The sequence below is a fragment of the Caretta caretta genome, chromosome 1, assembly GCF_965140235.1.
Source record: "Caretta caretta isolate rCarCar2 chromosome 1, rCarCar1.hap1, whole genome shotgun sequence".
Lineage (NCBI taxonomy): Eukaryota > Metazoa > Chordata > Testudines > Cheloniidae > Caretta > Caretta caretta.
Genome location: NC_134206.1, coordinates 280,437,965 through 280,453,181, shown reverse-complemented (window position 1 = coordinate 280,453,181; position 15,217 = coordinate 280,437,965). Strand labels below are relative to the sequence as shown.

At 42.9% G+C, this 15,217-nt stretch overlaps 1 protein-coding gene across 4 annotated transcripts in view; it reads left to right on the top strand.

The window, feature by feature from the left end:
- ACSS3 (acyl-CoA synthetase short chain family member 3) overlaps nucleotides 1-15,217 on the top strand; it is a 124,861-nt gene that overhangs the window by 30,565 nt on the left and 79,079 nt on the right. For all 4 annotated transcript variants that reach the window (XM_075124318.1, XM_048835687.2, XM_075124317.1 and 1 more), the window contains exons 4-7: nucleotides 4,487-4,621; nucleotides 4,905-5,045; nucleotides 7,808-7,888; nucleotides 7,974-8,069. In XM_075124318.1, coding sequence (XP_074980419.1) covers nucleotides 4,487-4,621; nucleotides 4,905-5,045; nucleotides 7,808-7,888; nucleotides 7,974-8,069 — 453 coding nt within the window. The remainder of the gene's footprint in view (nucleotides 1-4,486; nucleotides 4,622-4,904; nucleotides 5,046-7,807; nucleotides 7,889-7,973; nucleotides 8,070-15,217) is intronic.

Below are 15,217 nucleotides of genomic sequence, written 5' to 3'. Positions count from 1 at the left end.
AAAACCTCTATCCCAAAATCATCATCATTCCTGTCACAGCTGGGGGCACAGGGGCTGGGTGCCAGTAGAGAGCAGATCCCAGTCACTGAATGTCAGCAATCAGGGCCTGCAGCAGAGATAGTCTCTAGGCAACCTCATCAGTACAGCTGGGCTGCAGCAGGCTGCCTGACTGGCCCCATTTCCTTATTGGTTGGAGAGGCCAGTAGGCTAGCTTTTAGGCCACTAGCAGTTTGCTGGCTGCTCAGTGCTCATGTCTGCCCATGTGACTGCTTCTGTATTATCTTCCTGCCTTGCATTCAGCCTTGCCTCTGTCCTGCCACTACCTTGAACCCTTCTTTACCTGCTCTCCTGCTTCCTCCAGCTCCTGACCTCTGGTTTGACACGTGGCTCCAGCCTCTGCCTCTGACCCTCAGGTTCTAACATTGGTCCTGATGCCTGACCACTAGGCCTGAAACTTTTTCCAACCACCAGGCTAGTACTGCCCTCCTGCTGGTTGCCTGACACTGATACACCCACCTATCAGCAGCGGGGGGGCTGCCACTACTCTCCTCCTTGCATCATGAGCTCCTCAGCTCTGCTCCACCAGGCCACAGGGGGATTGGAGTAACCTGTTTCTGGGCAGGAGCAGGCTCTGTCTGGCAAGTGAAGTGGAAGAGATTCTGTGGCCTGGGGCTCCCCTCCAGGTGGTGATGCATTCCCGGGCCTACCTACTCACAAGGGCTATTACAGGGAAAGGGAGTGCCTGGGCAGTCATGGGAAGGAGCAGGCACGGGGAGGGGGTTTCCAGGCCCAGCTATTCACAGGGGCACTTATGGTCTAAAATAAACAAAGGCAATTTACTTCTTCACATAATGCACAATCAAACTGTGGAACTTGTTGCTAGCCACTATAACAAGGTTAAAAAAAGCATTAGATAAGTTAGTGGAGGATAGGGCCATCAATGGTTATTAGCCAAAATGGTCAAGGATGCAACCCCATGCTTTAGGTGTCCCTAGCCTCTGACTGCCAGAAGCTGGGAGTGGATGACTCGGCATGGATCAGTAGGTAATTGCCTCTTCCATTCATTTCCTCTGAAGCATCTGGCATTGGCCCTTATCAGAAGACTGGATACTGGGCTAGATGGACCTTTGGTCTGACCCAGTATGGCTGTTTTTATCTTGGGGGAGGGAGGTGCCTTACATTCTTGGGGGAGCTGGTCAGGAGGGGGGCCAGTACTCCTGAGTGCAGCCTCTTGTTCCCTGTAGCCTATCTGTGCAGCAGTTGATTGTCTTAGCAGGCTCCCTGCCTGTCTCACTCCCTCACTGTGCAGCGGCAGCAGCCACCAACGGGGCAATTTAACCTTCCCTGCGCAGGCACGCTGAGGAGGTCTGTGGGGTCTCTGAGCAGAGAGCTGCGTCCAGAGAATTCAAGCAGGGACAAAGTCTGAGTAGAAACCGGGAAAAATACAGATATTGGATTTTTCAAAACCCAGACATTTTTCAGAGGTTTTTGGTGGGGGAAAAAACAAAAATAAGGTGCCCGATTTATTCTGAATAAGATACTGTTCTTGCACACAGATACGTCTATAATTGGCTACTCCTGATTATTATCATGAAACGATCGGACCATTTGTGTGATTAGACACTAAGATGATGAGCCTGGAACTTAAGAGACATGGTTGCCTCAGAATAATGGCAGTCCAATCTTATGTTTAAAGAACTATTTATTTTTGTAATACATGTTTTTTTAAAAAGTCAACTCTTCCATAGATTTAAAAAGCAACTGAATACAGCTTTATTAACCACTCTTACAGTATGATTAAGGCTAAGATTTTGTCATGGATATTTTTAGTAAAAGTCCAGACAGGTCATGGGCAATAAAGAAAAATTAATTGAAGCCTGTGGCCTGTCTGTGACTCTTACTAAAAACATCCGTGACAAAGTGGGGAGGTACAGAGTCTCCACACTGCCTGCAGCTGCTGGGCAGCTGCAGGGGCCCTGGCTCGGAGCTCCAGGAGGTCCCCACCACTCGCGGTGGCCGGGAACTCTGGGATACCCCCACCACCCATGGTGGCTGGGAGCTGTGGGGTCCCCATGCTGCCTGCGGCAGCCAGGAGCTGTCGGGCGGGTCCCTGTTGCCTGTGGTGGCTTGGAGATGCAGGGGGCCCCCACCACCTCAGGCAGTGTGGTACCTCACAACTCCCGGCCACCACCGGTGGTGGAGGGGACCCTGCAGCTCCCAGCAGCCATGGGCTGAAGTCATGGAGATCTCTGGAAGTTACGGATTCTGTGACTTCTGCAATCTCCGTGACAAAATCATAGCCTTAAGTATGATTTATCTGCTTTTATGTAGAATGTTACAGAATACCTGACAGAACTAAAGAGGAGTTGCAATCTCATATGGATTATATGCCCACACAGTGGCAGCTAGTCCGGCTAGTAAAACTATGTAAACATTAGTCTTCCCTCCTGCCCCCTGCAGCCCTTAAAATTTGTTGCCATTGCACTACCACCAATGCCTCTCCACTAGCAGAAGCAACAGAGGGCATGTAGTATTGCCAGTCTCAAATTACAAGTCAGATCCACAAAATCATGAGCTTCTTAATGTGAGGGTTCTGTTCATTGGTGTTCTGTTTTCTAATCCTTTAGATCGTGCTCCGTTCATGTTTTCATGCTGTTCTCTACATCCATGAGGGCTAGAAACTTACTAAAAAAAATTAAAGCTGACATACTCATGTGACCACTTTACTCCAGAACAACAAATAATCACAAGTCTTGTGATAAAATCATAAGAGTTTGCAATGCTTAAAGTACTTAGTGTAGCTCAGATAGTAGAAGCAGTTGTAAAGTCCATTTATTTATGTCTGAATACTGGTGACATCATAGAATTTTCAGAAGCCTTCTTAAGGCATTCTAACTGCACTCTCAGCAGTTGACTTCCCAATGATCTGCCACACACCATCCATCCATCCTTCCATCCATCCATCTCCTTGCTGGTCATCCCCTACTGCGATGACCTACCACCATTCCTTCCATAATAACTTCCTTGCATTCTTTCTATTTCTATGCCTGATGTGACCAAAGTTCATAAGTTTGTGCCTGTTGATTTCTGAGATCAGATTCAACTTCTCTTCAGCAATATTTCAAAAACAAGCATTTGTTCTCTTCCATCCAGGAGATACACAAGTGTCTTTGTTAGGACCATATCTTAAAGGCTTCAGTTTTCTGCTTGTCAGCAGCATTATTTCCCAGGAATCCCATCCATAAGTTGTTATGAAAAAATAAGCTTTTTATTTTTTTCATAGCACTTTATGGATGTGAATTCTGGGAAACTAATGCTGCGGACAAGAAGAAAATTGAAGCCTTTGAAATATGGTAGAACAGATGCTGGACTTCAATCATTGTTTGTTTAATTTCATCTGGCTGAGAGAAGATATGGATGACAGGATGGTTAAAGCACTGGTGTCTGCTGATGCCCTGTCTGTCTGAACACTGCCGTTTGTGTAATATATGTTACAAACACATACATGACACATTGCCTACATATTTAAAAAAATTAAAGTATCAGCATATAGGTAAGCTTGAAGGATATGAAACTTTCAAATTTTGACTTTTTGTAAGAAAATTGATCTTATTCAGTTTTTAAAATCTTGATTATCTGTGAAAGTCCAGAGTCAAATTGGACAGCAGGAAGGCAAGATGGGATGCATTGGGGACAAGCAGGAATGTGTGTAGCCTATGCTGAAGGTAGTGAATGGGGATTTCAGAGGGAAGAGGGTTCTTTGGGCATGTAGGAGGTCCAGGGGTTGTGGCAGTGTTGGTGTAGAGGAGAGAGAGCAGGAATGCATGGAGAGGCTAGAGGAGGAAGAGGTCTTGCATGTTGGGGACATTGGGTCTGGGCTGCGGAGATGAGTCTCTACTTGAACAGTTCCCTATGGTACTGCTGCTTTTGCTCCACTGCTCACTGAGGCAGGATTGCAAGGGGAGCTCTTAAAGGCCACTGCCTCCATCATGAGATTTCTGGTAATATACACAATTAACAAACTAGCTTGGTCAGATTGTGAGATTGTACAAAATAAACTAAGAGCACTCTTGTTGTGCTTGCAGTTTTGCAGAGGAGAGAAGATTGGTTCTGTTCTAAATAAGATGAGTCTGACTATTAGTTGATTTTTACTTCTTGGAATAGGACTAATAGAAATTTGGTTTACTTAATTTTTGAAGGCAGGGTCTTGGAAGTTATGTCAAAACATTTTGTATATTGTTGCCTTGACTTTAAATTAAACAGGTGCCCTGACTTTAAATTGGGCAGTCTAATGTTCTCACTTCCAGTGCAAATGAGGAGGATGTCATCCAAACAATCATTTAAAAAAGTACAGAAACTTGTGTGTGAAGAGTACAATGTTCTCTTAGAAATGAAGTAAATGTGTGTATTTGTGTGTAAGGGCTTTATTTACTGAATAATTTTATGGCAAACATTTTTTAATGTACTATGATCCTCTTTACTTTAGCCCAAACTTGTTGTAACTGCAACTTTTGGGATAGAACCAGGAAGGAGAGTGGAATACATGCCGCTTCTAGAAAGAGCACTGGAAATGATACAGCACCAACCTCAGAAAGTTCTCATATACAGTCGACCTCACTTGGTAAATTTATAGTTGTTCTTGTTTATTAACTTTTTATGTATCTTCTTTTTTTTTCTTTTTTAATCACATATGTTTTGCTGTGCATTTTAATTGAGATCTTTCGTGTCATGAGATTTAAATAACTTTTAATTAGCTAGTAGAGCTTCTGTGTCTGAGAGATTAGGTATACTAGCTTTGTTCAAGGTATCCATATGGGAGACTGGATGCTGCATATCTCTTGAGCCAGTGTCTTTTATTCCATCTGGTTAAATTTCATTGAATATTTCTGTTTCTTGGTGTATAGGGAACTGTTCCTCTAGTCTCAGGTCGTGACCTTGATTGGGATGAAGAAATAGCAAAAGCCAAGCCTCATGATTGTGTTGCTGTTCGTTCAGATCATCCACTTTACATTCTTTATACATCAGGAACGACTGGCTTGCCCAAGGTAGGGTACTATCTTTAGTATAAATATCTGTGACCAAACTATTTTCCGTTCCATATCAGAGAGCATTTAATTAAAAGGCTGAAAATATTTGCCAAAGCTCACTGCAATGAATGATAAGCATTGTTAAAACTGCTTTGATTTCATTTGCTCGCATTTCATTACTTTAACTTTTTAAGATTTAAAGTTCATTGTCTTCCAATAAATCATAATAGTGGATCTGAATGTGAATGACATAAAATAAACTGAATTCTAATCTAAACGTTTGTTTAATATAAATTCTTTAGGAGAAGGGACATATTTCTTCTCTATGTATGCACATTCTATATTAGCAGTGTGATATGTTGTATAATAATTTAGTGATAGGTTGGTCAACAGTGTTTACTTTGTGATCACTTGTTTGTTTGTTTTATACTGAATAAAGGAGGATCAGATAATACTCCATGAATTTTAACTGGAATCTGGGTGTAATGTTGAATAGTTCCTTCATTTAAAAAAAAAAAGCATATAAAGATGGAAGCTGAGATTGAATAAGGTTAGACAACTAAGGCAGCAGATGCTTTGAAGACTTTAGCTTTTCAAATTCAGTCAGTTATATATCTTTAGAAGAATTCTGATATGCTGAGTAGAACACAGAATGCCCCAAACTTCTTTCTTGGGCTAGTTTTATTGCTATAGTAACATTTTTTTCTTGTGTTAATTTGTATATTTTTCCAACTCTCCTCCCCCCGCAAGCCCAAGGAACTTTAGTCAAAAACTTAAGATATCTAAGACATTAATGAAAATGTTACATTTTGTCTGCTTTCCCTCATTATTTTAAGATTAAATGTCAAACCTGTTTCACCTTTGCCCATTGGCTGACTATTGCTCAAATCAGTCTAAAACTGTACACTGCTAAAGCAGTAGCCCATAGGGTTTGTGTTAGAACTTCCTTACCGCAAAGGAAAGGAGTATTTCTTCAATAAAATATCTGAAGCAATACTCCATTTAATCACATATGATGCAGATTTAAGTGTCTTCTCAAACACAGTGAATAGGTCTCCCCTCACAAGGGTTCGTGGGAGAGCCCACAGAGGTTCACGGGGAGGGTGGAGGAAGCATCTAAAAAGACTGTCTGTCTCAGTGGAAAGCCCATTATATCTTTGTGGAAAACAGATGCTTAATATCCTAACACTTAACTCTAAATTGTTTTTGGTTTACTGACTCTAGGGAGTGCGAGATGGGTGGAAGTAGGGTAAGGGCATGTCAGTGAGAAATCTGGGTCCAGAGGCACCAGCTATATGCTTTTCCATCCCTTTCATTTGCCTCCTTCTGGCACTGGAAGGATCTTCTCTATATCTTAACAAGCTGGAAAGAGAGCTGTATAGTGCTGGTGGCTGGGTGAGGTCAGTGGAATATGTAATGGATGGCCTAGTAGGTGGAGGAAAATACTGAGTGAGCAGAACCCGAGATAAATAGCTAAAAATACAATTGCACAACAAGAAGAAAACCAAATAAGAGGGAGAAATGGGGGCAGAGAACAGAACAGAAAATCTTAAAATAGAGGCAATGACTGGCATGAAAGGACATAGGCTGAGAGAAGGGAAAGGGATTCCCAGGTGCCTATTCATCTTGAGGTGAAATCCAATTAAAAGGGCTAGGAACCCTACCTATCCTCAGTGAGAAGGAGCTTTTCACAAACAAATAGCAATCCAGTTAATCAAAGCACAGAGGAGTCAAACGCATGTTGCTTCTTTTGAGAACTCTAATAAAGTACTTAGATGAAATAACAAAGTTATTGTGGGGTATTACAGCTAAGCTTACATAAGTAGGTGCACATAGGTCCTGTGATCCCAACTCTTCCAAAATTTCTAGCGACTGTTGTGCTAACTGCATCCCAGAAGCAACTTTTAGATGTCAATAGAGTTGGCCAAAACTTGTAATCTCCACTTTTTGAAATTTGATTTAGTTCTGATTCAGACCGGAATAAAACCCTTGTTTTTCAAAATTTCCTGCAACCCACACATTCTATTTAAAATTTTTACTTTGGAAACTTCAGTACATGATGTTTCCAAAATGAAATCGGCTCTCCAGGACTCTGCCACTAGTGTATGAAATTGATTGTGATTCTTCCGCCCTATACTGTACAACACTGGTGAAATAGCAGCTAGCTAGTCAGACTCTGTATGTTTTTGTGAAACATTCTGGGCTCAACGAATCAGCGTTTTCCAGTGAAAGCCTGTTTGGTCGGAAAATTCTCAATCAGCTCTAGTTCTCAACATAACTGACTGTGCAAGATGCTGTTGACAGCAAAATAAATATATATTATTCCATAGCATGGTGCTTATGTTTCTGTTACTGAAGAGAAGGAGAGGATTAATTTCTGTACATACTTGAATTAAATGTTTTATAACTTTTTTGTTTGTAAATGTGTGGAAAACTGATTTTGAATAGAGGATTTTAGCTGGGTGATGGTTATGTTCTGTAAATAATTGGCAGCAGATCTAATATTTTGTTCTATCTTTTTTGAACTAATTCTCCAGGTAATAATGCAAAAGTTAATTTTAATCCGTACTTGGCCTTTCTTCAATGGGACTACTTGTATGAGCAAATATTTATAGGATTGGGCTGTTATATTATTCTGATATGGCAGGGATGTCAAAGTTCAAGTTAGACAACTTTAAATATTCTAGCTAATTTATAGCAATGAGATTTTTTTAATAGAAGGAGATTTAATGTGTGTTTGCCTTTTAAGTGATCTTAATTTTAAATTACTTCTCACTTAGGGTGTTGTTAGACCAACAGGTGGCTATGCGGTTATGTTGAACTGGACAATGTCCACTATATATGGACTCAGACCTGGAGAGGTAAGTGCTATTTAAATTTTAGTTGCATGTATTAAAACTTTTTGGAACTTTTTTTTAACTGAATTTAATTTTTATTTTATTTTAGGTGTGGTGGGCAGCTTCTGACTTAGGCTGGGTAGTTGGCCATTCCTACGTTTGTTATGCACCTCTCCTGCATGGGAATACAACTGTTTTGTATGAGGTAAATGATTGAAAGAGACACAGTAGGTGTTCCCCAGCATGAAGGAAGCACTGGGAGGGAGGGAGAGGAGTTGATCAGCGGGGTCTGCGGACCCCCTGGATACCATCTGGGACCTCCACGGACCCCAGTTTGAGAAACACTGGTATACGTAACTCCATTGAAGGCAACAGGACTACATACATGTATAAAGTTAAATACATATGTTTTTGCATTAAAGTTACATGCTTGTGGGTCTTTGCATGATCATGGGCAATAGTGCGCTATCATGAAATAAACATACGTTTTGGGAAGAAATTTGGGATTTTTGTTATCTTGGGCCAGCAAAGAATGACTGCTTTGGAGGAAACACTTTTGTAACCATGGAGATAATGGAGGATTGGCTCTGGTTGTTTAACACTGTGGTTCCCAAACTTTTTAGTGCTATGGCTCCCATACAGATGGTTTAAAACTTGGTGGTCTCTACAACCAAGTACAATGTTTATTTTTTTTTCTTTAATTGACTTAGGATACTAGATTCAAGAGTTCAGGACACTATAGTTCAGATGGTTTACTTGTTCTGCATATCCCACTCTTCTTTCGGATCATGGTCCTGCCCCATCAGTGCACGGCCCAGCACACATAGCCTAGTTAAGACCTTCAACAAGTATGAATTAATCAAGGATCTTGAAAATTTCCTCCGTAGTTGTTCAGTTTAGGATTTCTTTGCAAAATAAGTCTTCAGCTGTTATACCCGCTTTGACAAGTCTCATGTGTGACAGAAGCTGAGCCATGTTGGCTATGTTTGAATTCATCAAGCTGCAGTGCACAATATTGCCTCTTAACTTGTTTTGTCAACTGCTTCTGGATGTTTTCTGCAAGATAACCATTGTGTCGATGGATGGTATTATTTGACATAAAAATGGTTATCGGTACCATGGCTACTTATTCCCCAGTCATAATTCTACACGTCTATTGCTTCTGGAATTTGAATTGTCTGGTAAATGGTGTGTGCAGGTTTACCTTTTGCAATTCAAAAGGCCACAACACAAGATCATTTAAAGCATTTTTGAGGAAGAGTTGCTTCTTTACACATAACTTCTCTCACTCCTGCTGCTCCCCCAAGCTTTAATTCTTGTTTCCAAAAGAAAAATTGCTGCTCTTGTTTTTCGAATTCTGGGTGTTAAATGTCTCTCTAGTTTCCCTGGCCTCATGCTTTCATTTACTAACACCTGAAAACAAGTGACATGTTTTGGCTATGGACTTTCCTCAGTAATACGGAGACATGAAAATTCAAATATAATGTAACTATCATCACATTATTTACGTTTCTTCATGTTATATTTAACTGTGTTAAAACCATCATCTTCTTCTGCCAAACATTAGCTACATGTAGGCTTAGTATGTGGTAAAAGTTGTTCCCTTATTAAAATCAGACACTGATACCCACGCACTCCAGGGCACCCACTTTTACCCAGTTCCTAGGGCTCAAGGCACCTGGTTGACTTAGGCACCCCCACCCTTTCCCAGTTCCTAGGGCTCTAGGGGAAAGGCACCTACCCATACCCAATTCCTAGGGCCCAGGGCGTACTCTTCTGTGGGTTTGCAGGATGTTTTTACCAGTGAAAGAGACTTACACAGTAATATCCTTAACGTCTATTTATTAACAATCACCAAAACAGAATGCACACGCTAAGCATACAATGCTCACTACTCCCAATAAGGTATATGAGCTTTTCCTGCTGGCCAGTCAGGATCGGGTCATCCGAGGACTCTGCACGATGTGATTGGCAGAGTGTTGAAGTCTGGCAGCTCTGATCTTGGGGCTGTGTCCTGGAGTTGGTTCCAAAGAACTTCCTTTTGGATCCCAGTTTTATATAGTGAAACTTGAGTCCTGCTTAGCTGTACCTTAACCAAAGTACAATAAAAAGGTAATTTTCAACAATCCTAGCCCATTATGAAACAATTATTTAACTAATCATACCCCACCACCATAGTAGATTTATACCGAGCAAAATTAATTATACAACAGATGGAAACAATCAAAGAACCAGACAGAGACCATACAGATAAACAATAGAAAAGTAGGGACCATAAAGGCAAAACAATGGAAGTTTGGGTTTTATAATCAGAACTATTGATAAGTGATTCCTTGCCAGACAGAATGCTCTCAAGCAAAGTTTTCTTTAAACATCTTAAGAGATTCCTTGCTTATCTGGTGATGGTGGGCACTATTAGGAGGGGTGCCTTCTTACCAGCCCGATATTACCTTGTTTTGGTATACTTTAGAAGGAATGTGATGATGTGACTTTCTGCTTCTCAGCTCATGGCTGCTAATATGGCTGCAGGGAAAGGCCCAAGGCTTTTGCTGTATCCAGTTTTCCTTTTGCCTTATACTGCCAAAGCAGTTCTTTGCTGTCTAGTGTCCAGCAGGTGGTGAAAGCCTTTCTGTATCACCTGGGAATATTGGCTTTGGCAGCTGTTATTAGGCTAATGTGGTGATGATAATTGGCAGAGGTCGGAGGGATACAGCTTTCCAAAAGTTCCACTGAGGCTTCGAAATAGCAGGATCTGGAGACTGACCTGAATTACCAGGGGTCTGTGTTGGCTTTTGGGAAAGTTGTCAAATACTATCCTTGTTGATGGCAAAAGGTGGCTGCTGTTCTCTTACAAAGCAAAGGTCAGGCGTATAGCATTTTTGTCAGTGTGCTAAAAGTGCCATGCTCCTTAGTGTTGTAGAGCAGACAAAGGTCTTCTGCCACTGCCCGTGATGACAGTTTTTCTCCCGCGCAATCGTTGGTATCATAGCCCCACAAATTGTGGTGGTTGTTGAAGTCGCCTACGTGATGGTGGGGTGGCTTGAAGGTGGCAGCACTGCGAGAGGGCAAGTTCGTTAATGGGAGTTGTCATAAATATAAAGGGAAGGGTAACCACCTTTCTGTATACAGGGCTATAAAATGCCTCCTGGCCAGAGGCAAAACCCTTTCACCTCTAAAGGGTTAAGAAGCTAAGGTAACCTCGCTGGCACATGACCCAAAATGACCAATGAGGGGACAAGATACTTTCAAATCTGGAAGAGGGGGGGCGGGAATAAAGGGTTCTGTCTGTGTGTTGTTTTTGCCGGGAACAGATCAGATCTGCAGCCTTCCAACTCCTGTTAAGTTAGTAAGTAATCTAGCTAGAAAATGCGTTTGATTTCCTTTTGTTTAATGGCTGGTAAAATAAGCTGTGCTGGAGGGAATGTATATTCCTGTTTTTGTGTCTTTTTGTAACTTAGGTTTTGCCTGGGGGGATTCTCTATGTTTTGAATCTGTAAGGTAAGGTATTTACCATCCTGATTTTACAGAGGCGATTCTTTTACTTTTTCTTCAATTAAAATTCTTCTTTTAAGAACCTGATTGATTTTTCATTATTCTTAAGATCCAAGGGTTTGGGTCTATGTTCACCTGTACAAATTGGTGAGGATTTTTATCAAGCCTTCCCCAGGAAAGGGAGTGTAGGGCTTGGGGGGATATTTTGGGGGAAGAGATCTCCAAAGGTCTCTTTCCCTGTTCTTTATTTAAAGCGCTTGGTGGTGGCAGTATACTGTTCAAGGACAAGGCAAAGTTTGTACCTTGGAGGAAGTTTTTAACCTAAGCTGTAAGAATAAACTTAAGGGGGTCTTTCATGCAGGTCCCCACATCTGTACCCTAGAGTTCAGAGTGGGGAAGGAACCTTGACAGGGGTTTATCGACATTCACTACCGTCAAGTTGATGACCTGGATGGCGATGGAATTAGGGGTTGTGTTAGGGAGTAGCTGTATAGAGTTCTTCACATCATCTTTGGTATAGGTTACCAGGCCTTGTTTTGGATGGAAGACTGCTAAGATAGGGATCTATCTGTTGATCTTGGAGCGATGACTTTTTCACTCAATTTACATTTCCTCCGGTCAGTTTTCTCAGTTCATAGGATCTTTGTGAGGTAGTTGCATTTTGTGCTGGATAAACCCTTGATATTTAACTGCATTATATGCAGTGAGGGGCCATTGTCTGGTTTGACTTGGAAGGTGCCATTTTTGCCATTGCTTTGCTGACTTGTAGGCCTTTTCGGGACATTTGATCATCAATTTAATGACATTTGTTGTGCTTACACACATAGGAGGAGAGACCACAAGCAGGTTGTCATTTCATCCCTAAACAAATTTATGAAGATGTTCCTACCCTAGGACATCAACCAGCACCTGTGTGCAGCACAAAGTATGGGGTGGTTAGCACAAATTGATGCCACAGTTGGATTGTGGTGATTATCCCGCAAGTGAGGCAAATGGAAGTCTGCAATCTGGGCCATTATTTAAAAGATAAACTGTTGTTAATTGTAGAGAGGTTTCTTTTTGTTAGCATTTGAAGGGAAGAAAATGAGTGACTGGGAAGGAGGGGGTACTCCTGGTGGAAGGGTCAAATATGCGTTAGTAGGAGCATTGCCAGCAGATTGAGGGAAGTGATTATTCCTCTCTATTCGACACTGGTGAGGCCACATCTGGAGTATTGCATCCAGTTTTGAGCCCCCCACTACAGAAAGGATTTGGACAAATTGGAGAGAGTCCAGCGAGGGTAATGAAAATGATTAGGGGGCTGGGGCACATGACTTTTGAGGAGAGGCTGCGGGAACTGGTCTTCTTTAGTCTGCAGAAGAGAAGAGTGAGGGGGGATTTGATAAGTCTTCAAGTATCTGAAGGGGAGTTCCAAAGGGGATGTAGCTAGGCTGTTCTCAGTGGTGAAAGATGACAGAACAAGGAGAAATGGTCTCAAGTTGCACTTGAGGAGGTCTAGGTTGGATGTTAGGAAAAATTATTTCACTAGGAGGGTGGTGAAGCAGTGGAATGGGTTACCTAGGGAGGTGGTGGAATTTCCATCCTTAGAAGTTTTTAAGGCCTGGCTTGACAAAGCCCTGGCTGGGATGATTTTGTTGGTGTTGGTCCTGCTTTTAGCAAGGGGTCGGATTAGATGACCTCCTGAGGTCTCTTCCAACCCTAATCTTGTATGATTCTATGCCACCTCCAAGAAGGGCAGCATGGCTTGTATTTAACCCAACCCCTTATAGTGGAGAGCAACAAAAGTGGAGTGATTGGCATGCACAGTTCAAAATGGCAACCAGTCTTAATGAGTGAGCTGAGTCCAGTAAGCTGAAGTTCCTGAGCCTGTTGCTCATAGGGAAAGACAGGGAGGATGAGGATTTAGCAGTAAGGTTTGACAGGCCTATAAGTGTCTAACAGATGCCCTTACACATTCTATGGAGCCTACAGCATGCACTGACTGAGATTGGGCAGCTTTCCTCAACTATGGGAAGAAGCCAGAGGAAAGTGGTTGTGAACACTTTACCATAAACAGGCTCTGAGATGCAAGATGCTCTAGCTTGAGATCAGTTAGTCAGTTAAACGCTTTTAGTGGGGAGATGCAACTACGGCTCTGGATGGGGACGTCCCAAAGATTAGATGAAACTATCAGGCCATCTATAGAGATGGAACTGGTGAGGAGACTGGAAGTTTTAGTTTTCAAGGTACTGGTGCTAGGATGTATATCCATTCTCTGGAAGAAGAGAAGTGGGGACAAGACCTCATTGTATGAGTCATGGGTCATGTAGACAGTGTGGGGAGTGTTAGAATTATGGGGTGAAGTGGATCATTTTAAGGAGGCTGTGAAGATTCAGGCCCAGTGCAAGTTACCATGGAAATATCAGCCCAGATCATGATGGATGTAGGATCAAAGTGAGGAAGCGGATGGATGCTGGCATTCTGATAGCCCTGACCATTTTTGGAGGGAATGCCCAAGGAGGGAGTGGCACTTGGGGAAGGGAAACAGAAGAGAGCAGGGTCCTCATGCTCAGAGAGACAGAAGAGGTCAGCAGGAAGATACTGATATAGAGAAATTGATAAGATGGAAAAGAACGGATAGTGGGGAGTTCCCAGAGGAAATTCGGTGGCATCTTGCCTGAAAAGCTATCAGACTGTGTGGCAAGAGCTGAGTGTTAGACCGGTATCCCCTGTCTAGCACTTTCCTCCCTTCCTTCTTGCTGTTCAACTATTTTCCCATTGCACCTGGGTTCACATAGGGGATAAGACAGGTATGTGGGGTGGTAAGATCTGTGTTAGCTCATTTTAAGACAGATTCTCTTTATTTGATTTAAAACCATCTGCAGTCACCCACATCGGTTAGAGGTCTTCTTTTTAGAAACTTCCCCTTATCTCATTATTTAATCTTTAAATCAGACATTCTCCCTACTTCATTCCTTTTGGCCTTATAACTCATTATTTTCATGGCCTTCCTTCTACTTGCTAGTCAGGGCCTTTCTTTAAACACATATATAGTTCCTTAACCAATAAGCTAATTTTTATTCTTTAATTTTATATTTATCCTACAACTTCCTAATACTAGTGCCAGTTGTTTTAATTACACAGGTGTCATCTGCTTGTCAGTACAGGACCAGGATTTGTCACCTAGAAGTTCTGAATGCAGGGGTGCCAGAACCAGGGGGGAGTTAGGAGGGCCATGGCTCCCTCACTTTTCAGGGGCTGTGCTTTACGGCAGCCCCAGTGTCTTCTGGTGTGTGTGTGTGGGGGAGGGGGGGAGGTGCTGAGGTGGGCCTGAGCCCCCAATCATCATGGGGCTCTGCCCCCGCTTCTCCTCTTCCCCCTGAGGCCCTGGTCAGGCTGGGAGCCAGGCCCTGGTAAGAGCCACCCAGGGAACCCAAGCCACTGTGGGGAGCCCCGGGCCCTCCATCTGCTCTGGGCTGGTGGGGACGTGGAGGTAGGGACATGGGCCAGGGTCTGCTCTTGGGCCCCCTGGCTCCCTACCAAGGGCAGGTGAAGGGTCTGGGGCTCCTCACAGCAGCCCGGATGCCCTTGGTAGGCAGCTCTTACTACAGCCTGGTTCCAGTTTCTGGCCTGGCCAGGGGACAGAGCCTCAGGGGTAAGAGGAGGAGTGGGACCTCAGGGGAGAGTTGGGGCCACTGTGCCAGCGCTGAGGCCCCCCCACCCTTTTACATAGATTCCAGCGCTCCTGTCTGAGTGCAGATATGAAAGAGGTGACTCATTATTGTAAAAAGTAGAGACATAAACCTGATGTGAGGGGTCCTCCCCCAGGGTGCAAACTAGAACTGGGGTACCACTGATCTCCCTGCCTTACCAGTCTGGGTT